General features: G+C 41.1%; 1 protein-coding gene across 3 annotated transcripts; it reads left to right on the top strand.

Annotated features, from left to right (window-relative positions):
- On the top strand, positions 1-23,696 carry EPHX1 (epoxide hydrolase 1). 3 transcript variants are annotated; one of them, XM_082047944.1, is made up of 9 exons: positions 1-156; positions 11,007-11,191; positions 12,997-13,177; positions 15,261-15,488; positions 16,648-16,777; positions 17,252-17,466; positions 19,862-19,970; positions 20,948-21,073; positions 22,582-23,696. In XM_082047944.1, exons 2-9 carry the CDS (start codon positions 11,012-11,014, stop codon positions 22,805-22,807), a joined length of 1,395 nt encoding a protein of 464 aa, XP_081904070.1. In that variant the 5' UTR covers positions 1-156; positions 11,007-11,011; the 3' UTR covers positions 22,808-23,696. The 3 variants fall into 3 exon arrangements, with proteins under 3 accessions (XP_081904070.1, XP_081904068.1, XP_081904069.1); XM_082047942.1 differs by lacking the exon at positions 1-156 and adding an exon at positions 9,998-10,106; XM_082047943.1 differs by lacking the exon at positions 1-156 and having other exon boundaries at positions 11,052-11,191; positions 12,997-13,148.

Here is a 23,696-nt window from a genome sequence, read left to right as displayed (position 1 = left end):
GCCCCCGCGGCAGGAACTACATCTCCCAGCGGGCTGCGGACGGAGGGCCTGGCCGGAGGGCCCGGCCGGTACCGTGCCCCCCTCCGGGCGGACCGGTGTGCGGCCCCGGCAGCGAGCGCGGCGAGGTGTGCGCGGTCCCGGCTCCGGCCGCGTCAGGTAAGGGCGGGTGGGTGCCGGGCGGGGTGCGGGGGCAGCCCGCGGGCTCGCGCTTCGCCTGAGGGGAGCGGCGGGAAAGCGCTCAGCGCTGGGTGCTGCCGGTACCGCAGCCGCCCCGCCGCCGTCCGGAGACACAGCCCCAGCGCTTAACGGGCCCTTCGCCTTTCCCCTCGCTCGTGTAGCCTCGGCGGGCGAGGTCCTGGTCCGGTGGCGGGGTGTTCGTGGCGTTCCCTGCCCGGGCATAGCGGGGGAGCAGTTCAGGGCTCTGCTAATGACACGGCGCCTCAGTCCCCGCAGCCGCCGCGCAGCTGAGGGAAGAGGGGGCGAAGCGAGGGCGCTGCTCCCCGACTTTCCGTCCAGTCAATGAAACGGCTTTTGCAGGTTGTTCGGCGTGCGGCGTGTCCTGACGAGGCCTGCGGACATTGAAGGGCGAGAGAGAGGGAATGGGGATTGGTAAAAGTGAGGTCTGCACCTACGTGCCTTAAGTACCGTTATTTTAAAGAGTGTATGCCCCTCTGCCAGCCGGTGGTATCAAAATGTTATCAACAATAGAGAGTCTGAATAATAGCAGTGGCCCGGGTGGGGATGTTTTGGGTTGATTTCAGGAAGGCCCTAATCGGTTTTCCTGAGGGGAGAGTAGATGGAACATTCCCCGACAGCTTGCTTGAGCCAGAGCTATTTGTCCAGCTTAAGGTTCCTGATAAGCTGGCCTTACTGCTGACAATACTTATGGAAGCAACAATTTTATTAAGTGTTCCTTGGGACTCCGGCCAGGTTTCCTGGTTTAGTTAGAGTAAGTGGCTTTAACTATTGACATAGAAATGGTGTAGTCTGGTTTTGGTTTGTGTTTTTTTGCTCATCTCTAAATAGGGATATGAAATTGAACTTTTTTTTTTGCTTTGTTTTGTTTTGGTTTATGGGTCATTTGCCAAATGTGAAAATGAATGAGGACAATATACATAGTTCCCTTTGCTGAACAAGCATTTTAGGGATGAGAAGAAAGACTTCTGAGTTTGATGGCCATCTTCTGTTGCATAACTGGGCAATCTGCAAAGAGTAAGCAAATGATGCACTCGCTCCTCAACTTCAGGTCAGTTTGTGAGAATTCAGCTGGGATTTTGGCTTTGCCCTGCAGTTAAAACATGTCATAATCACATGTGTTGCTTAATTTTCAAATTCTGTTGAATTAAGCTGCTTTCTCTTATTTTCACAGTGTAGCTTTATTTAAAATCAAAAAACTTGCCTAGTTATTTTAGGTGAACCTATGGGATAGGATCAGTCTTAGAAGCCAGTCTCTCAAATTCACATACACAGCCACAAATGCAGGGTTGATGTTTTGATTGGCACTGCTCTTTTGAGATGCTGTGCGTCTCCTCTGAAACGGATATTAGTCCTGTCTGAAGTAAGCTAACACTGAGACTTGAGTGCACAAATTGCTAATGTGTACTGAAAATCGATGGGAGATAGGCACCAAAAGCAATTAGGCAGCTTTGAAAAAATCAATCCACAGTTGAAGTTGTCCAAGGACAAGGATTAGATCTTTGTGAGAGCTGAAGTCTTTGCGGGGAAGGTCCTGGCACAGTGTCAAGTTTGCGTCTCTTTGTTCTACATCTTTTCCAGTCTTAATTCATACATAAAAACTTGGGTATGATTTGCTTAAACTCTGATTGTTTATTTCTTCTGAATTTTATTATTTTTTTCACAGTGGCAATCATGGTGTTGAAGTAAATAATTTGAAATAGAGCACAGTTGGTAATAACCAGTTCAGCCATAATCCACATGCAATTTGTCTGTATGAATTGCCAAAATAGGTTTGGGATTACTAGGTGTTTTAAAAGGCCCTTTTTCCCTCCTGTTGATCTGCACTTCTTGTATTTGGTCATTCCATAGGGTAATACCATGTTTTCAGCCTGTTTGTCTATCAAGGGTTTCAGCAAAGATTTCAGACTTACCTGGTATTTTTAGACATAGAACTTCAATGTTTAGTATGGTAAGCACTGTGAAACAAGTTCAAGCTTCTTAGTAGAATATACATGGCCAATTTGTTCGAAGTAATTGCAAGAGGTAAATAAAAAGGTTTGGGGTAATAATTCTGGAATGGTAATACTCCCAGAAATTCTTGTTTCTTCAGTAACAGTTTGTCAAGTAATTTGTCAGTGGAGAAGGAACAAAGCAGGGATGGAGGTGGTAGGTGAAGTATGGCTTATAGCTGTAGGCAAAATGAATTGATTATCTTACGTATTCCTATGCACATTTGTTGTATTATAGTTGGAGTATTCAAATTTTGTGGCCAGAGAAAGAGAGGTAAAGCCTTGCACTTTGTGGTAGAGTGTGCACTGCTTCGTTGAGCTTGAAAAAGAGTATTTTCTTTGTGCAACACTCAGTCCCAGAACCAGGGCAGTCATCTTTAATGTGCAAGTTCCAAATGTGGTGAATAGATCTCTAATTACTGTGTAAGTCCCTAAAGAAAAGTCACTTGGAAAGTGGAACGTTTTGCTTGTCTCTGAAGAGCTTTGTTCTGCTCGTAATTAATGCTGAAAATATTTTCCCCCTTCTGAATACTACTACTGAAAAAAAGTCCTGGATTCTTCCTCCGAACATATTATTTTTAATTAAAAGCAAAATTGTGTGTATAAATTGGTATTTATGTAAATAATAAAGCACAAAAATCTACTTCTAAAATGGCATTTGCTTTGATATCCTGATTGTGCTAGACATAGCGGGATGGCTAACACAATCATCTGAATATACTCTGAGTTTTATGTTTGTTAAGGTTGTGTGGTTTTTTTGTGTTTTTTTTTTCTTTAAGTGGCACTATCAGCTTTGATATATATTTAAGCATATTGTTGTTGATTAAATGCTTTCTGATTGGCAGGGCTGGGAGTATTTTTGTGGGAGTTGTGGTAGCCATGCTATGTTAGCCTCTTTTTTCAACAGTGTGTGATGCTGAGTGCCTTCTAATGCATTTGCCAGAATGAGGAAATTATCTGTGATCGTGTTTATGGAGGGATCCTACTGGGGTAAAGAACAGGAGCTGTTTTCCAGGTTTCTTCGAAAAGTGAGCTGTTCTCCAACATTTCTCCAATTTTTTTTTTGAAATATTTCTGTTGAAGATGATTAGGTGTAATCCACAAGACAATTTAAGACTCAGCAAACTTTTTTTTTCGTTCTTTCTCTACCTCAAGCAATTCTTCTCATATTTCTTGCACCCAGCAGTAGATTTTTTTTTTTTCTTCTTCTTTTGAACTCTGCAATGAAGACACATAGACATATTAGCTATTGCTCTACTAGTTTGTTCTGTATGCCCTGGGTGCCCACCACATCTGTACCCTGGGTATGCATTGCTGTCTAATAGAAGATGTGTCTCTGAGATTAAATGGATATGTGTTAGGAATCAAAAAGAATGCTCTGTTGAAGGACCTAGTCCTCTTGGCTGCTTCATCATGAGCGTTAGTTGTCTAGTCTGGTGGGTACAGGTAGTGCACTTTCTAGATTAAGCCCTTAAATCCAAAGAGAACTTAAATATTTAGTTGTTATTAAGAGAGAGATGAAGTAGCAAGAATTGTTCTTGTTACATGTTTACTCTGGCACATCCTTTTGGTGTTGCAGTTATTTGACAGAAAATGATGACTACCATCTGTTCCCTTCCTTTCCCATCATTCTAAGTTTCTTTTCTTTTTGAGAATGAAGTCTTCATAGAGAGATAACAAGTTTCTCTCTCTCCCTATTTCCACAGTCACAATTTATTAAAAAATACTTTTTCTCCTTTTTACACTCTCATACACGTTTTTGTTCATGCTGCACTTACTACTTGAAGTCATGATCCTAATTTAAATTTACAGTTTGCACCTCATCTTAGTATCTTACAGATTGCCAAAAATTTCCTCTGGCAGTCTTTATATTCAGCATTTCCATCTCTACACCTTCTTTTAACTGAAAGAATGTCATCTGCTTTGTTCTTACATACTTTGGAGTTGAAGATTTCCAACTGTTTGCACTTTTTTATTCCCCTCTAAGGCACCATGTACACATCAGTTCTGCATGTGTTAATAATGAAAGGTTTTAGTAACACAGTTTTCTGACAGTGCTAATACGAAAAGCTTGTAAAGCTGCTGGTTAAAGAAGGTCTTTCCCTCTCTGATTTCATGGAAGAACCTTAAGAGAATTAGACTAATGGAAAACCCCACAGTAAACAAGACACATGCTGGACACATACTGCCAAGCAGTGTGGGGTGAATCCAAGTCCCGTCTAGATCAGAGCAGGCAAAACATTGGCAATAATACCATGGCAGGGGAGGAAAGCAACCTTTTATAGTCTTAAGTATTGAAGGATTTGGTGAAGCTAAAAATAGAGCCTGAATTTCCACTAAGGCCTGAGGAACAATTACCTCTGTCTCATTCCTTTATCTGTAATATCTCACTCTGTTGGTTCATCTGCACTTTTTTCCACCCTCTCTGTAAAATGCAGATACTGGCACAGGGTGAGGAGGTTAACCTCATTATTTCTAGAAACTCTGGTGGGAGGCAAAACACAACAATGTGCTATTCATAATTTATTTTCAGACATTAGAAGTTAAATGTTGAAGTAAAGCTCAAGATGTTTTTTGGAACCTATTTTATTGGAGTGTGTGATTTAGTTGGCTGGACAGTGGCTAAGAACTTTTTAAAACTTTTTACTGGCATGGTATCTTTCAATTTTTTAACTGTAAGAGGTGGTTTGAGAGGGCTGTCTAGGAGGCCCAGCTTTCAGCCGTGTTCCCACCCAATCTGTATGCCAGGTTTGTGTCGCTTCTCTGCATGCATGCAAAAACACTCTGTTGTTGGTCGAATTTGAGGGTAAAGGCTGGATAAAATAGGATAAAATCTTTGCGTGATCTAACCTTAATGTTGTAGCTGTCGGGTGCATTATTATGAAAGTTTAAACAGTTCTTTCACTCTTAATTATCGTGACCGAACAGTGACGATTTAAGAATCCTTTAGCACCTTTTCTGTCTGTAGAGTCCTGAACAGAAATGATTGCAGATGAAGGGTAGATCTCCTTTCCCCCTCAACCCTGCCCATAGTCATTAAGTCACAAGAACAGGCATCCCACAGATCCTAGGTCAGATTCTGCCAGTTTGCATTTATGTAGTCCAAAGGGCTTTTTTAAGAGACTTTGAAGGAACCGGGGTAGTTCAAGCATAATAGAAGCAAAATAAGGAAAATTGAGATAAACAAGACATGTTTTTAAGCAGCATATAAGAATGTGTTGGGCATGGATTTGAAAGAGCAAATAATGGTGCCTAAATATGTGTTCTTGTAAATGGAATATCTTACTCTTAAAAATGTGCCATGCAGTACTTTAAATCATGATTGTGAGATGAGTTTTGACTGGCCAGGGGTTGCACAAACATGCAGCTTCTGGGTAAGGCAAAGTGAATAACAGTGAACTTGGTCTCATACTACTTTTATGCTTAGCTAGCCTTGGGTTTTGGTGCCTGTTAGCTTTCAGCGTAGTACTGAAGAGATTACGCAACTTAACTGTAATAGGATTGTAGGAGAAATCAGGTGGGAACATACTGTATAAGGTGCCTAACTACTCCCCTGGCATGAAGTGCACCAGGGAACAATAGCTGTAAGTACAAGTGCTGGGTGATGCCTGCAGGTACCCCCCAGAGCCTTAAATGGTCTCTCTGCTGATTGTTACTGGTGTCCAAGGGACAAAGCAGGTGAGCGGCTGCAAGGGAGCGGTGCCTCACTGCCCCAGGTGAGCAGTGTTCCTCTGAGGTGGTGGAGGTGTACCCCACCCTGTCCTGGGAGAAGCCTTGCTGTCCTTTGGGAGAGGGAGTGTGACTTCTCCTTCTTTGGGGAGGTGGCCTCTTTCCTTGGTTGTAGCCTTCTGACTAGGTTCCCTGCTGCACTGGCTTATTCCTGATTGTGAACAGTCTAGAAAAAGATTGTGGAACAGAATGATACCATCTCTTCCTGCTGTTTTGGAGATAGCATTGTGTGCCACCTCCCTATGGCAATAAAAAAATGTAAATGCTAAATTTCTTATCGAGACAAGCCAGAAACTCTGTTGGATTTGTATTTCCTGTCTTTGATTTGCTTCCCTGCGTAGGACGCTTTATTTCACCCGATGCCTACTTCTCCTCCTTTCCTGCAACGTTAATGTATCATTTTATGCTCACCTGGGAGATGTTATCAGTTATGGGTGAAGCAGTTCCTGTGTTGCTAAGCTACTTGGAAGCTTGTCATAATGCTCCATAAACTACATAAATAGGAAGCTTTTCTTATACAAATGCCTTCACCTCATGGATTTCTGTCTGTTTCTGGTCTTACAAAATGACAAAAATGTGATGCCTGGAGATGATAGGGCATAGGCTGAGCGTGAGGCTTCTAGGACTGTGCATTGTCTTCGTCCCTTTCAGGCTGTTAGTGCTTGGGGACCCTGTTACAGGTGCCATGAGTTTTTGAAGCAAGTCCGTGAGTTGTTTTTTCTTCAGATCTGTTGAGAAGAGGAACCTGCAATTGCTGCAAACCGATCTGTAAACACAGCCGCTGCAGAAGAGGGTGCCTTTTCAGTAAAGCCTAACAGGGGTGTTTATGTAATAGAACAGAAATAAATAGAAACATCACTTCTAAATTGAGCTGTTATTTCTCAGGGTAATTATTAATCAATAAACCTTCTATCAGAGTGTGCTAAGTGCTCTGAACTACCTTGCAGTCTGCTAGTAAACCAACCTTAAAATGTTTATTAACTCTCAACCACGATCACCTCTAGCATGTGTCTGAAAGCAGCATGGTCTCTTAAGAGCTTTTGCCTCACCCGTGCACTAGCCAGTTTGCACCGATATGGTTTAATACTACCACTCGGAGTTGTGGGTGTATTGTGTGTCGTTCAAGCCATAGAAGCTGGGTTGTGTAGTGTTTGGGCCAAAACAGGTTTCCAAATGTTACACTGAAAGTCTTACCAGGTATTTATTTCTCCCTTAACATGTTTCAGATGGATTCTAATGCTGCAAGGTAAAGGTGAGTGATTACTAGTAGAACAAGATGGGGTTTTGCCGCTAAGCTATTTCATAGATGGCTCCCCTGAAAACTAAACACCACTGTTCTCTGGGGCATCTGGTACTGGATACTGATGAAGACAGGGCATGAGACAGGACACAGCTTTGATGTAAATAATATTTGCTCTGCTCCTGTGAAGCTATTGGCTCTGCTGTTAATGCATGAAATTATGTTAATGCTGTTAATGCAAATCAAAATGCAAACAATGCTGAAAAAAAGTGTTTTCAGCAAGGAGCAGTAAGATACTGTTAGAAAGCTTTGGGGTTTTCTTGCAAACAATATATTTCCTGATATGCACTTGGTCTTTTACAAGAGGAGCTAATTTTGGGGCTATTCACTAGGTCCATCACACTTAACATTTTTCTTTCAAAACATGTTTTTAAAGTAGCAAAACAAAAACATTATTTTTTGGACTCTTTAGGATGAAAATACTGTCTAAGGTATTTAAGTACTGTCTACAAACAGTATCCACCCTGAGGCACAGCAAAGTCTTAGAGCCTAAGTACTTGACTTTGGAATAAATGGAAATATTTCCTTCTAAGGTCTTGCCTTTGGTCACATAAAAAGAGGAAAAAGCCAAACCAAACCATGAACTCCCTTTGAATTAGTCATTTTTAAAGGCAACATGCCAGCATGGTTGGATTAAAAGAATCCAGAGAATAAACACACCAGCACTTTGTTGTTTACATCTCTGGAAACTGCAAGTATAGAAAAGTTTTGTTGTACCTGTTTCTCCTTCCACATTGATGATACTGTATTGGTGTATCGTGGAACAAGTGTAAGGGGCTAATAACTTCCATCTCCCAACAGCTCCATAGTGATTAGCAAAGGAAATTCTGGTGTGGATGCATCACGACTGAGGCTGCTTTATGCTGTTCAAATAACACACAGGAGTTTTAGAGAACTAGCTTGAATAGCAAACTTGGGAAATCATAGAGTGCATTTGCTCTATGTAGTCTCCTCTCAGCAAAGGCTGGAGAGGTTGGTAGGAACGTGCTGCGTTCCACTAACTCATCACTAGCAAAACAATCCCTTTGAGTGTGCTATGAACTGATGCAAGTTAAAATGCTGCTAATGCACTTTGCCCTTTCTATTCCTCCTGCGTGCTCAGAAAAAAATGTAGCATAGTTAGAGTTCTAGGCCCCTGTGCTCATTGTAATTAGGAATTTTACAGGCACTTTCAAGGGAACTGAGAGAGATTGAATACAGAGAGGAACTTGGGATCTCTCTCTGTTAGCAAAAATAATCCCACCAGTATCAGAGTCAAAATGACATCTCATGCAAATCAATTTGTCACTGGCCCCAATTCTCTGCAATAGAAGATAGAACTTTTGTGAAACCTGAAATTGATTTTGTCACTTATTGCTGGATTGTAAACAAGCTCATCCTAAAGTCTGTTTGGAATTAATTGCAAAAATTGATATCTTTTCAGTTAGCAAATTCTTTGTGCACGCACCTGAGGGTGAATGCAAAATATGCCTGTTTGCACACAATCCCTCCCGTGTCTTCTGCTGCAAAAATTCTGATTTCTCAAGTCTCCTTGAGAGCAGATGGGGGAAGCAGAAATATTTTTGTAGCTCTGGGGTACTCCAGTGACTTAGGACATACAAGTTTCTTGCTAGAGACTAGGCTGGGATTCTGTTCCTGGGGAACGTGGTTCTGTGTTAAGTGCTGTGCCTCAGTCACCGTGTTGGCAGAAGCCATGGTGCTGATACAGCACAAGCCAGGACAAAGAGCGCTCTATTTCTTGAGGTACCCCGGCCGTCCTGCCTGAGCAATGGGGCTGGCACTGGCAGCAGCTCTTTTCTCTTGGCATGGCTGTTTGTTGTGCGGCTTTGTAAACATACTGAAGTTGGCCAACAGCTTGAATTTTTCGTATGTGGTGTTTACACAGTTCTGCTGCTGAACCTTTGTAGTCTAGACATGGCCTGAGTTGTGCTGTGATTTGAGGGAAGCTGCTGTTCCTCTCATTGAAGACTTAGTAATAGAAGTGCTATTAAATACTATGGTGGGTATTATTTCTGTGTAAAGTGCTTTGAGGTTTCTAAAAGCCCTTCCAGTTCTGCTTTGCAGTAAATTTAATTGTGCTCTGGAGGCTTATAGGCTGCATTGGTTTATATGTTGAGGCAAGCTGAAATTGGCCAAACTTTTCAATTCTGGGGTAAGTTCTGGCCTGAGTGTGCTGGAGGTGGGAGAATATTGTTGTCTCGTGCTCCAGAAAACATGGTGAAGAAAAGATAGCACCTCCTCAAACAACAGAAATTATGGAAGGACAAGTGAAATTAATAAACAGATCAAGTTCTTGCAGTGCCTATCGTTTCCATTTCTCTAGCTTTGGAGGACTAAGTAATTTCAGGTTACTTTTCAAGGCTGTAGTGCTAGCATATGTAAATAATATATTTTTGTAGCTTGGTGTCCTATCTGCACAGTGTCTGACTTCTCTACAAATGTTTCAGTGGATACTTATTTTGTCAGCTTTATTTATTTATTGTCAGCCATTAGAAAATTAAACTCAAGAGACTGACTAAAATGTGTCCTGTCACATTATAACACTTACAAGACAGATCAGTTTTACTCCTGTTATAATGAGGTGAACTCCCATTGACTTGTGTTACAATTCTTGTTTTGATCCAGGAATACATCTGGTCAATTCTGTTGACTCTTTGGGCAATTTCAGAGCAACAAATTGCAGCAGCAAAACCAACCAAACCTTCTAGCTCTGGAAAGAATGAAGACTGTTCTGTGTCATAAACAACGCTTGCCCTACAGAAGATTTGACATACTTCATGTCTCATCAATTCCCCAGCAAATGAGCATTTGAAACATGACATTGTTTAAAATTATGCATTAAAATGATGACAGTGCTCTTCCTCAAACCATCTTACAAACATTTCTCATATGTAAGGGGATACCTGAAAACATTAATTATTAAAGAGTCTTGAGTGTTCTTTCTACTTGCACCATGAAACAGTTAAAATATATTCAAAATGGATTCTTTTTTGTTACGGTGTTCTGTGTGACTAAAGCACAACAGCCCTGCAGTTGGGTTATGTAGATACGCTGTGAAATCAGGTTGTTCTTCGCATTGACAGAATTTTATCACTTGGGGAAGGCTGTTTTAGAACCAGGAGAGCACGCATGTGGTCATTTGGTTTCTCTTTAACAGTTCAGAGGGAGAAAGAAAGGGAAGGTGCTTCTACCCTTTGTGCTGCTGCTCAAAGCTTATGTAAATATGTCCCTGCCCCACTCCCCCAGACTGATTGGGAGGTACAAGGTGGCTGCCCTCATGCTCTTCACTTTTTATTCTCTATATGTCTTAGCTTGTTTTCCATCCAAATGTATAATAATTGATATGTGAGCCTTACTGAAGAGATTATCTGCTTTGGAATTTGTGGAAAATCTAGAGCTTCAGAAGAAGAGAAAGTATTAAACTTGAGTTATATCCACAGTCAATTCCATTACTGTTGAAGTTTGGCAGCAGTCAGCAGCCACTGAGGAAACCAACATGGTGTGTTTAATCAGAGGACTGTTTACCAAGCCATTGACTTGCTTTGAGTTCTGTTTTGACTAAATGACCTTTATGTAAAACACTATTTTGTAAACACTTTTTTGTAAAACACAATTTGAGTTGTGTAGGTTAAGACATCATTTTTCTGAAACTTTTACAGAAGTGTTGATGTCCTGTGAGTGACAGAACATTGTGCAGATCAAATCCTATCTTAAGAAGCAAGTAAACCTCTGTAGTCTTTACAAAGTACATCACTTGTCTCTGAACTATGAGTTCTGTTCTTCTGTTGCAGGCATTATGCTGCTTGAAGTATTCCTGGTTCTGGGGACAGTCATCATCTACTTCTTATTCACCAAGAAGAAAGAAGAGACATTACCGTTCAAGGAAGGATGGTGGGGCAAGGGACAAAAGCCTGACACTGAAGAAGATACAACTATTAGGCCGTTTAAGGTGGAAACTACAGAAGAAGAGCTGAGTGTAAGCAAATATCTGTACTGGGGAGAGAGAAGTATGAAATGGCTGAATAAATGCAGAACTTGTTCAGAAGTAATTTTTAAATTGAACCAGTACTTATATTTATGGGAATAAGCAATGATATCCATGACTTGGTGGAAGGGATTTTTCAAGTACTTCAGAAGATAGGTATGGATAGGCAGATTTCATGTCCTGCTGTACAATTTTGTTCTCAGCTGGCTGTTACAAGATTGCTAGTAAATAAACCTCCTCTGTAAAGCCTAATAAACATAAAAATCATACTAGAGATTACTCAGTGTTGTGTTCCTGTTTGTGCACCTTCATCAGTTTGATTGTGTAGGCCAGAGTAAGAACAATGTCATCTTTTTTTTTGGTCTTTCAAAAGCAATTATGAATATCTCATTTTCTTTACTGCTTTATATTTGCAGCTGTGTTGGATGCTGATTCTTGTGTAATTAATGATCATCTTGGTTCAACGCTAATACCAGAGTGGTAATTACAGTAAACACATAAATTGCAGAATTTGTTAGCAAGATTTTGATTGTGTGTGTTTAAGTTGGGGATAGCACAATTTCACAGATTTGTGTGGAGTAGTGGTTCAAAACAATATTCATGGGATTGCTCATATTTTTCATTTATAATGGATTCCTATTTTCTTGGTAAGGCCTGGGTTTTTTTTTTAACACTTTGTTTGCTCTCCTCAGTAATATCAGTGGACACTGATGTCCAATGTTTTCCTCTTACACTGCAGACACAAAGCTAGATAATTGTGTGTCTTTGAAACACACAATTCTGTATTATGACAGCTATTGCAACATAATCCATCAGTAGAAAACTGTTTCTAAATAAATTATTACATAAACTAGGAGTTAGAATTATGGTAGCATACATAAATAGAACATTCATAAAGGTGTTGAGCATGGACAAAAAACATGTATGTAAAGATGTGTTAAAGACTTCATCTAAAAATCCATGCTTTCTGTACATGTGTTAAATGCCAAAAGCAATGAATCTACATACCAACATAAAAAACAAAAACAAAAAAACAACACCTCAGAATTAGAGTTACCTCTATCGCTGTTATTAGAAGATGTCGTTCGGGTTTAAACCCCACAGAGGTTTGAGCAGGATTAGATTTCTAGACCTGCCTTCTACCCTCAGCTATTCTGTGGTTCTGCTTGCAGTAGGAAGGGGCTCTTAGCTGTTCTTCCCTGCTGACTGATTTTTTTGATTGATTTTTGCAGTATCGTCAGCATCCCACATGACCGTGAAGTGCAGTAGGAAGGTCACTTCGTTATTCTAGATTGGGAAACCTTTACTCCAGTCTAGTTTAAACAAACTTTGTGGCCATATGAAATCCCTCAGAGTGCTTCCCAGTGAAGACACCCAGCCCCTTGGTTTGGGAAGGAGAACAAGCGCTTTGGGCCAGATCCACGCATTGATTGTGGGGTTGGGCTCACAGGTAACCTGGGGAACAAAATACCATGGAAAGGCAACAAGACTGTGAAGCCACAGTGCTCTCAGAAAAGTATATTGTCCTCTGTGGTTATCAGCCTGGCAAACAGGTTAGTCAGCCCTGCAAAACAAAGAATGCTAAGAACAGGTGTGAATGGCAGAGGAAGGAGGCCATCAGGGGGACAAAAAGAATTGGAACAGCTGATGGAGCATCAGCAAAATGCACGGGTGTCATGAGACATGTTATTTTCGTTGTTTTCATTTCACTTGAGAATAACTAGAAACCAGCACAGTGGAGCACAAGATGGCAGACAAAAGCGCTTGTAATGTCTCTTCTTTCTTCTTCCCTACAGGACTTATTTAGGAGACTTGACCAGGCTCGATTCACTGAGCCACTGGAGAATAGTTGCTTCCATTATGGGACTAACTCAGTGTATCTCAAGAAGGTTGTCTCCTACTGGAAAAACCAGTTCAATTGGAAGAAACAAGTTGAAGTCCTCAACAGGTACCCACAATTCAAAACTAAGATTCAAGGTGTGTGGTTTTTTTTCCCTTAAACAGTAATGCATAATCTTTTCTACAAGGGATCTCAGTGTTAAGAATTCTATGGCTGCGATTCATGTGCCTTCCCTCCCTGGCTGCCATGGTGTGGATCACTGGCACTGCTGCTGAGGCAGCAAGAAACTGAAGCCTTTAGGACAAGGAATGACAAATGGAATTCCCTCGTGCATGGATGGGTTGTCAGCTGGTGTTAACAAGAGCCAAGCACAGGCATTTGGAAACAGAACCGGATCTTCAGATGTGCACGTGTTCCCTGACTCGCATGTAATCATGCAGAAATACCCACAGATGCCACCTCTTGCTCCATGTAGTTTCCCAGCTGCTGCTGTCACAGTGGTGCACACTGGCTGCTCAGGTTGTCGCTGCGTGGCAGATGTGCTCTGCTGCACCATTTTGAGTATTCTTGGGCCTAAAAATGTAGAATCCCTTTCCCTTGGGGTTGATGTGCTGCTAGGTGTCTTGTCATTCAAAGCACAGGAGCTTCAGTCACACTGGATGTTTTAAATACTTGAATTAGAGTTGTGCTTGGGTCATTTCGCGGTACAGTTGAGCAGGCAGTTGTGTCACATGATGGCAAAATTCAAGCTTGAGATTATGCTTTTTTTTTTTTTTTTTTACTTGCACCCATAATTGTGAGTTATTTCAAATGGGGCAGTTCACCATAATATTTAAAATGGATTTGGGACAATAAATGGTTGTTACATAGTGGTTAGAATGTAAAGATTTTATTTAAATGTATACAACATGGTCAGTGCTGAAAAGATAAAAGCAAAAAGTCTTCCCATCAAAAAGAAAAAATATGTATAATCTGAGACAAGAAAGGGAAAATAAGAGAGGGACAATGCACTATGTACAGCAATAGGAAGAGAAATTTCAACGGTTAGGAATGATTACAGAGATGAGCCATGAAGAGACAAGATCAAACATGCCGTTTATCAGATTCCCAGCTTCTGTCATCACTTTTAAGTTTTTCAGAGAATACAGAATTGTCAAGGATGGGGAAATCTCAGTCAGTGAAAGAGGGTGGGATTGCTGGTGAGCTGGAGTAAAATGTGCCTAAATACATCAAGAGATGAGGCATTCAGGCTCTACTGAGAGCAAATCATCGTTTCCTGGAAAGCAAAGCCCTGAATGGGTTTGAGGAAAAGCAGCTCACCTGAAGCAACTAGTGCAACGCTGTGTGAAGCCTACTGCTTATGTACTGTAAGGATCACAAAGGAAACAACTGCAATTTTTACCTTTTTGCTTAACAATAAGGAGACTGGTACTAGAACATAGTTTCCTGTTTTGGTTTACTCGGAGATACTGAAAGCTTTGGACAAAAGGTGGAAAAGAACTACAAAACTGAACGCTTTATTTTAGCAAGGCATTTTTTCAAATCCTGGATTCAGCGTGATTGGTTTATCAGCAGTTAGGATGTGCGACTTGATTACAGGAGGCCTCTACAGGCGGGGGGGGGATACTTAGTGGAGGCTTTTTAAATTCCTTTTGCCGTAACATTAGGATCAATGGCTGGAAACAGAAGCCAGACACATTCAAATGGAAAGTAAGGCATGCACAAAACAAGGAAGGTGATTAACACCCCCAAACAAATAGCTGCTAGTTATGAATGATTCCCTATCTCTCGATGCCTTCAAGTTGCAGTTGTGTTTCTTTCAGGAATAAAAACCTGTGCTTGGCTAAAGCCTCTGGTGCCATATAGGGACATTTAGGGAAAATTTAAGGGCACTTGAACTAACTGATGTAATCCTCTCTTCTGCCTTTAAGCTGTGTGAGTCACTTTGTTACCGTTAGTAGATTGCTTCACTTCTATGTCTTAATTTTCCAGTTTATTTTAAAACATAAATATGCCGACCTCATTTGGCTGTTGTGATGCTTAATTGCCCATTATGAAGTACTTCAGGGTCCGTGGGTAAAAGGATCCAGAGAAGTGCCGTGTGCTTGCACACTCACCAAAAAAAGGACTTGAGAAAAGATTTATTAATAATCTGTTCTGTGATTAGTTTTAGTGTCATGGTAGATTTGGACATGTTAATTAATTATTTTATTTTTACAGGCATTGATATCCATTTTGTTCACATAAAGCCTCCTCATTTGCCTGAAGGCCAGTCTGCAAAGCCATTACTAATGGTTCATGGTTGGCCTGGCTCATTTTACGAGTTTTACAAAATTATCCCTCTCCTGACGGATCCTGCAAGCCATGGCCTCAGTGATGAACACATTTTTGAAGTCGTTTGTCCATCCATCCCTGGTTATGGTTTCTCAGAAGCACCCCACAAACAAGGTATGATGTATAAGAAGAAACTGAACTAACACAAGTTTAGTCTCACAGTGAGACAGCTCCTGTGAGCAGAACAGTAACTCCTGGCTCTTCTTGTTTTCCCAGTCTGGAAACAAAAGATTCTGTGTGCCATGTGGGAAAGAGATAAGAGTGTGACTTGAAGTGACACCATTAATTAGTTTCAGGAGCAATGTACAGATAATTTACAAAGTACTATAAAAAGTTATGAAGTAACAACTTATAAATTGTAATTGAGGCAATGAATTGTGTGGGGGTGACCAGGAAGAGTAAACTGGATTTGTTACTGTTCCTTTTGGGTGTTTTGAATCCGTATTCAACAACATTATACAGGTAGGTGAGAAGAGCTGAAACAAATCAATTGATATATCTACATGGTAGATTGCAGCCGACACCTGCTTGTTCAGCTTGTGCTCTGAATTACACAAACACAAGCTGAAACAAATTGGAGCAAGGTGGTATTTAAAGTGATACTGAACTTTAGTATTTAATTACATGTGCAGGTGAGTGATGTGGGGAAGGTTAGTTTTGCTTTTCGCTGCTTCTCTGGTTATGATTTATGCAATCAGTATTTAGTGAAGTGGAGAAGTACATTATTAGTGGAAACGTAAAAGTTTCCAACTATCATTAGGATGAGACTGTGCTCCCAGTAGACAACCTGATCTGGTTGAAGGTGTCCCTGCTCATTGCAGGGGAGTTGGACTAGATGACCTTTGAATGTCCCTTCAAACCCAAACTATTCTATGATTCTGTGAAAATGGAAACACATTCCCCAGGCAATGCTCAGTGCCTCTGACAGGACTCAGCTGGAGTGTGATGACAGTTTAATGGGGAGTCTGGCAACCCCTTAGTGAGGCAAGTGCATGGGCAGCTTGTGCAGTTAGGAGAACACCAGTCTGAAGCAAATGCTGGACTTTCTCCTCACGCTTTCTGCTTGCTCTCTATATTGCCTGGATGATATGATAAGGGCTTCCATATAGTCTGTGAGACAGGCAAGGAAAAATGGACTTGTAGCTTTTTAGGAACTTGAATATTGCCTTTACGGGGAGAATGCTGCACAGTCAGAAGTGTAGCTGGAATTTATGCAACAGTGTGTGGTGGTATATATATGTATGGTTGGTTGGTTTGTTTGTTTTTAATGCAGGCTTCAATTCTGTAAGCGCTGCTTCTGTTTTTTATGAATTGATGCTCAGACTGGGATTCAACGAGTTCTACACACAAGGTGGTGACTGGGGCTGGCTGATCTGCACCAATCTAGCCCAGATAGCTCCCAAGTGAGTACCCCTTTGGTACAGTGCCGTGTGACCGGCATGCAAAACTGTTTGATTCTTTCAATAGTTACTTCTTGTGCGCTTGAAAGTTCCTGTCAAAGTCCTCATATGAGCACTGTGTAGTTTCTCTCTTCAGTGCTCAGTGTTAAACAGTGATCCAAAATTTCATACCTTAATTTATACTAAATACCTGTTCTTTCAAATGGTTGTGCAATTGTTTTGTACTGGCCCCACTGGGATCTGGAGTGGGATAAGTACTTGTAACAAAAGGAGGACTTGTGGCTTGGTGCTCAGGAGTGTGTGCTGATTACTGACAGTTGCCTCTTTGGCTTGTCATTTTTGTGTGGAAAGCTGCACTACAAAGTACAGCTAAGGTCATGATGTAAGTAGCAGGTTGGAATTTAACTATGTCAAATTTTGTTAATAACATTTTAAATGTAACAACTTTGAATCGCTTTTTCTTCTTTTTATTTTTAGCCATGTGAAAGGTCTCCATTTAAATCTAGCCACAGTTACAAACATGGGGTTCACTCACCTGCTCTCCATCCTGCTGGGCCGCTACCTGCCAGGGCTCTTCGGGTTTCAGGAGGAAGATGTCAGGCGGATGTTTCCCTTCTTGGAAAAAGGGCTCTACAGGATCTTGGTGGAGTCTGGCTACGCTCACATACAGGCTACAAAGCCTGATACTGTTGGTAAAACAAACCAACCCTTTCAGCTCAGAATACTTAATCTGTTTTAGTTGTACTTTTGTAGAAACAAAATGTACTTTTTAAAATATGCTGAAAATCAGGTTTTTATCAGGGAAACTGAAGTAGGAAGGTTAGAGGTTTTAAAACGTGGGCTCCCTTTCTGTATCCAAGTCAGAACAGTTACATATGGGTATGCAGCATTATACTCACTTTTACATGCAGAAGCGGTAAATCTGTAACATCAAAACTGAGCAACCTCTAAGTGCCACTGACCTAATTTTCAGTTTTCATAAAGAAAATAGTTTATTTAATACTTTTCCAATTCTTTTATCACTGGGGACTGTAATTCTATTTCAAATGTAGCTTTGCTGACAACAAAAGGTAGTTTCTTCACAGAGAATGGATCACATTCAAATGATGCAACCTACAACAAGCTCTTAGCTGTCTCAGCACGTAATGTAGCTTATTTATAGGGATAAGTAATACCTGAAAAGTAAAGTCCAATTTTGTTTTCACTCATTGTTCTGAATCACTTGCAGACTTTCAAGGGAAAAAAATATAAAAAAGGGTGTACCTATGAATGTTCTTCCCAGATGAGCTAGTCACTCAGATTGTTTAACTGCTCTAAGTATCTGACTATTAAGTGTTTCTATTTTAAAAACATCTTTTTCAACTGAATTGGACAACCACGTCAAGAATACTGAATATATTTTAGTTTAGTGCAGCAGAAATTCACTCATGGATTTTATTGAAAACATAGCTATGGAAACTATTTCTTAATGGTTTTCCATAAGCTTACCTACAGAAGCAGGTATAATCTTAAAATGCGTAGGCAAAATATAATTTGATGGATTTAAACCAATTTTGCTTCGTTTGAGTTTTGGTTTCTAAAAATTACTAGTCTCTAATCCCTTCTGTGCTTTAAGAAAAGATGGGGAAGCTGGTAGCTGAATGAGGCCCAGCCATGCTCCTGCTGCTGGGGATTTCTGGCTGCTTCTTCTTCCTACCAGCAATGCGTGGTCTGTGCAGACTGGGAACCAGCAGCCAGTTCATGTTTTGGGAGCTGGAGCAGGAACATTCCTGCAATTTGGAGGACAAAGCAGAGCAGAGGATGGCAGGTTCCCACTGGGGAAAAAACCCCAAGCAGGTAGCTTGGAGGCTGCCACAATCTTTCTGAGACCGCAGGTGGTGCAGGGCAACCTTGCAAGCTGTCCTAAGTGAGGAAGTTGTCTCTGGCTCTTGATACATATGTACTATGCTTGCTGATACTGTACTCTTGATTGTTTCAGAGCTGGCTTTTGATCCAACTGGCTTGCATTGATTTGATTTTACACTTTTTGTTTTGGGAAACCTGCATGGAGTGTGGGTTCATTTTCCACTGACTGAAACAGGCAGTGCCTGTATTTGAAGTACTGCTAGGATCCATGTCAATTTTTCCTATATGCAAACTGGTGTACTCTTCCTCATACACACTAAATATACGAGAACACGCTATTGCTTGTCTTGTTCTGCAGATCTGGACAGCATACTCAGTATAACTTTTTTAAACACTTGGTATGTCTGTTATCAGTATTAGTTGTTCGATAACTGAAACTCAACTATCATATTTAAATAGCAATTACTGATGAAATTGTGATAGCTGTAGTGTTAGGCATCTTTCAGAAAGGTTAGGTTGATAGAGGTGGAACTTCAAATATGCTGCTGTTCATCAGGCAAAGCTTTTTTCTAAGGTTTTTCTGAGCAGCTGGGAAAGTTAATGATCCCTGTATTTCACAGCACTTGGATGTATGAACAAAGTTCCAGGTGCATGTGCATTTTTTCTGTCCAAGCAAAACAAACTCTAAAAAGTATGTTAAGCTTTGTCCTATGTGTGAAGACGGTTGGCTATAGCTAATTCAGAAGATGGACCTTTTAGTAAAGCTTTGCTCTCCTTTAATGACTTTCTAATAATCCTTACAATGTTTTTGCTGTTAGGTAATGGTGCAGATTCTCCCAGTCATGTGTAGGCATGTGGGCTTTGGCCCTGTAATGCTGTTTAATACATGGCAACTTCCAGATTAATGGAAGCAAACCCTACTTGGCACATAGAGCTTAATCTTTTGAGTTTACAAGGATTAAAAAAAAAAAAAGCAGAAATCCAATACTTTTACCTCAGTTCATAAAAGTTAACAGTGTGAGCTAATGCAGAGCCTGTTGGTTTGCAGATACTATCAGTTTATAATTCAACAAGAAATGGCTCTACCATGTTCTACTGTTGTATTTATTTACTTAAGAGCAGAGCTGTTGGAACAGCTCTGTGAAGTTATCTACCCTGTATTATAATGGGCTGCTTCTGTAACAGTCTGAGTTCAGTAGTCAGATATCACAATTTTAGTTACGTTTTCCTCCTCTGTTTCAGGCTGTGGCTTGAATGACTCTCCTGTAGGACTGGCAGCATACATCCTGGAGAAGTTTTCTACGTGGACTGATCTGGAATTCCGTAATTTAGAAGATGGGGGACTAGACAGGTAAGTGTTTCCTCTTAGTACTATTTTAGATGAGGTGGCTAAGCCCAGAGTCATAGCTGAAGAAGTCTGTCAAATTGATGGCCTCACATCTCATACGGAGTGACCACAAATGGTGCAGTGCTGTACTGCAGCGTGCAAAGAAGCAAACAGACCATGAAGGCTGATGGACTCCTTCCCACTTTGATCTCCTAGAAAGGACACAGAACCTGCAATTTCTGGGTACTATAAACTCACTTAGATGGAAGAATCTAATAAGGACACAAAAACAAAAGTTTAACCTACATTAAGATGCTGGGAAACAAAACTCATGATTCATTTTAATGCTAACAATTAACTATCTATGAATTTGCTTTAGATTGATCAATATTACTTCATCTACTCACTGTTCATTAATAAAGGATCATTCTTAGTGCACAGCAGAAATCTGAGATGAAGTTCCCTTTGAAAACTGCAGAGGTACCTGGCAGGAATGGAGTGAAGGGGCATGTTATGAGCAGGTCCAGTGACAAGGGATTTGAATAGAATGTTTGTGCTGCGTACAGCTAATGTGATATGGAACATGCACTGTTTACAGCATATGTTGGTGTGATGGCTCTATTGAAGACTCATGGTAGCATTTATTATTATAAATAATAAATGGCACAAGCTGTTCCATGTGTTGTTCTGCTCCTACTCTCCCAGTGCATGGACAGTAGAGACAGCTATGCTGGAGCGTAAGGTGCCTGTTGGAGTCTGCCTTCCCTGTAGGAGTTAAAAATCCACTTCCCAGTTTGTGTCTGCAAGCCTGTAACATACTTACCTGGTCACTGACAGACAGAGGGGGAGTAGTACACTTCACTCTCTTCTCAACCAAGTTAACTATTTTTTTCCTGTAACTTTTTTTTTTTTTCTTACAACCAAACCAAGTCAAGTTCCCACTGAAGTAATGGAAAAGTGTATTTGTTCTAACTAAGCAATCTCTGGGCTTACCTATTCAGGAAGTTTAATCTGGATGACCTGCTCACCAATATCATGATCTACTGGGTGTCGGGCTGTATAGTCTCCTCAATGCGTTTCTACAAAGAAAATTTTCAGAAGGGGGTAGGCACACAGAAACATGAAAGGTAAGTGGTGGTTTTTCTTTCAGTATTTTGCCCTGAACTTTATTTTATGGTTGCAGACAGGTTGCTTATGTATAGCTCCTGCAAGTTTCTGAATGTTGAGGAAAAGCAGTGCTGTATCACAGTGCTCCTCTGCAGGATGGGTCTGTCGTTGTGCTTGGAAAACATGTTTGTTACTTAGGTAAGAATCCTAAGCCATCAGTGAGGAGATCTGACTGGAGGCACTGCTTGAGCACCTCCCATTCACCGTGTATCCAAGCAGGGAAAAGCACATGCAAGTATTTCCAGATTTTACCTCAGTTACTAAATTAGCCTGTGACTGAGTCATGCAGTTGGTTTTGTTTATAGTTTATTTGTTTATAGCTCTAGTACTTTCCTGGACACAGTTTGCCTATTTCTGCAAAAGATTTAAGTCCTACCTTCAGTATAATGACAAACTGCAGAATTTGGAAGTTGGTACGGCTGATGTTCGGGCTGCGCAGACACTTAAGACAGCAGTTTGGTTGCATATACTTGTGTTAGTTTGACTATCAGTGAAGGCTTAAACCTGCCCTGAGGTATTTGCAACCACAGCTCACTGCTGTGGTATTTATGTAGCTGTGAAATGATGCTTCCAGGAAGCTGACTCAGTTCTTGACGCTGTTGTGGCTACGCTGTGGGCAGTATCCTGCTCCCATTCTGCCTACACGAGATGAGCTATATGAGCTTTTTTGTGCCTAGAGGAAGGAGTCTCAAAGTCCTGTGTAAAATTAGGAACCCTGGTTTTGGGCTTCCTGTGGTTATGTGCCAAATGATTTTCATATCTACATTTTAAAATCTGTCACTTCTGACAATGCAGCTTATGTGTATGGGGTATTTAAACCTAGAAAATGTTGCTCCATTTATAACAAGCACTCCAATTTCTAAGGTACTTTTCCCTTCAAATTCAGTTGCTTCCCTACTCTTACTAATGTGCAAAATGTTCTGTAGAGTGCATTTGTGCCAGTTACAAGCAAGAAGTCTCACATTCAGAAATGTTTCCTCTGAACTAGTCCAGATTTTCTATTATTCTTCCCCTCTCTGCCTCCTCTGCAGCAGTTCAAGATAATTCTTCCCCTGCCTACCCTCCAGTTGTCCTGCCAGGCTCAACCTGTTCTAGTTGTTATCTTCACTGTAAATCTCTCTCTGGCCCATGTCAAATTGTGTGCTTTCCCCTCAATACATGACTCTTGAGCCCTGAATGCAGCATTGAAGAAAACTGATAGCCACCATCTCCTAGGGCTTTTTTCTCAGTTTCCGTACTTCTGTCATGCCCCGAATCCCTTGCAAAACCACCTTAATATAAATGTATGCAAAAATTATATTTTTTTTCCAGGAATGGGAGTGTCTTCAAATTTGGGATCTGGAAATCAAATATTAATTGCCTGACAACAGTGTGCCCAACTGTTTAAGAACAACATATCAGTAGGATTTCCCATTTCTTGCAGAGTTAAGTGTTTGAAAGGTTAAAATTATTCTCTCTCCTCTCTCAGGCTCACAGTCCAAGTACCTACTGGCATTGCCTCCTTCCCTAATGAAGCGATACACACACCCCAGGCTTGGGCGCAGAAGAAATACACCAACATCGTGTCCTTCCATTTCATGCCCCGAGGTGGCCACTTTGCAGCTTTGGAGGAACCTCAACTTCTTGCTGAAGATATTCTGCAATTTGTTGGGAAAGTAGAGAAAGAGCAACTTTGGAGAAAGAAAGGAGAGTAACTTCCCTACCAGACAGCAGGGTAGAATCATAGAATGCCCTGAGTTGGAAGCAACCTACAAGGATCGAGTCCAACTCCGGTTGCTTATAGCTTAGCACACGTACAGGCCTTACGAAGTTGACTGTAATCCATGTAATTTGATGCTATTCTTGCCCAGATGTGAGAGAGGACAGCAAGAAAAACACAGTTTACCTCAAGAGATACTGCTGCAGGGACCTACACATTTTGGGTTGGGTTGTTTTTGCTCAGCTAGGCTGAGAAAAGAACACAAAGGTTACTTGGTTATCTTCTCCCCCAAGCACAGACTTCAGTAATATTGCCGACTCTTGCTTTGAAATTGAAAAATACACCTTTACAAGTAATAACATAAGTAATAACAGTTTAATTGTTATGAAAGGCTTTTTTTTCTTTCATGGCAGCAGTAAAACTTGAGTTGGTGTAGCTGTGAGGTTCCTCATGGAAAGAACAGGGAGCAGCCTAGCAAGACTTAACTTGCATGAGTGCATGGGCTGCACCAATGATCTACAGCACCTCTAACTAGCCAGCTGGCTACTGCTGGCTGCCCTTCTCTCCCAGCCCGGGCTGGGAAGCAGCGCCCTGGCTGTGAGGAGGCTCAGCGCTCCTGGGACAGCAACACATGAGGAGCAGCTGAAACACACGGGAGCTCCTCTCCTGGAGCTTGGGCCAGGAGAGGCTGGGTAGGTGTAATTATAGACCAAGCTCCCCCTGCACTGAATTTATACTCATAGCTAAAATCATAGCCTTGGACAGGCTCAAGACATTGTGGCTTTGCACTGCTTCTGCAAGGTATTGGTATTACCTCTTACTAAAGAATAAAAATTTAATTAATTCAAAATCAAAAGAAACTTGCATTAAAGCTTTGAATAATA

The sequence above is a fragment of the Streptopelia decaocto genome, assembly GCF_964273445.1.
Source record: "Streptopelia decaocto genome assembly, chromosome: 3".
Lineage (NCBI taxonomy): Eukaryota > Metazoa > Chordata > Aves > Columbiformes > Columbidae > Streptopelia > Streptopelia decaocto.
Note: the sequence above shows the minus strand (reverse complement) of the source record. Positions and strands in the feature narration are given on the sequence as shown.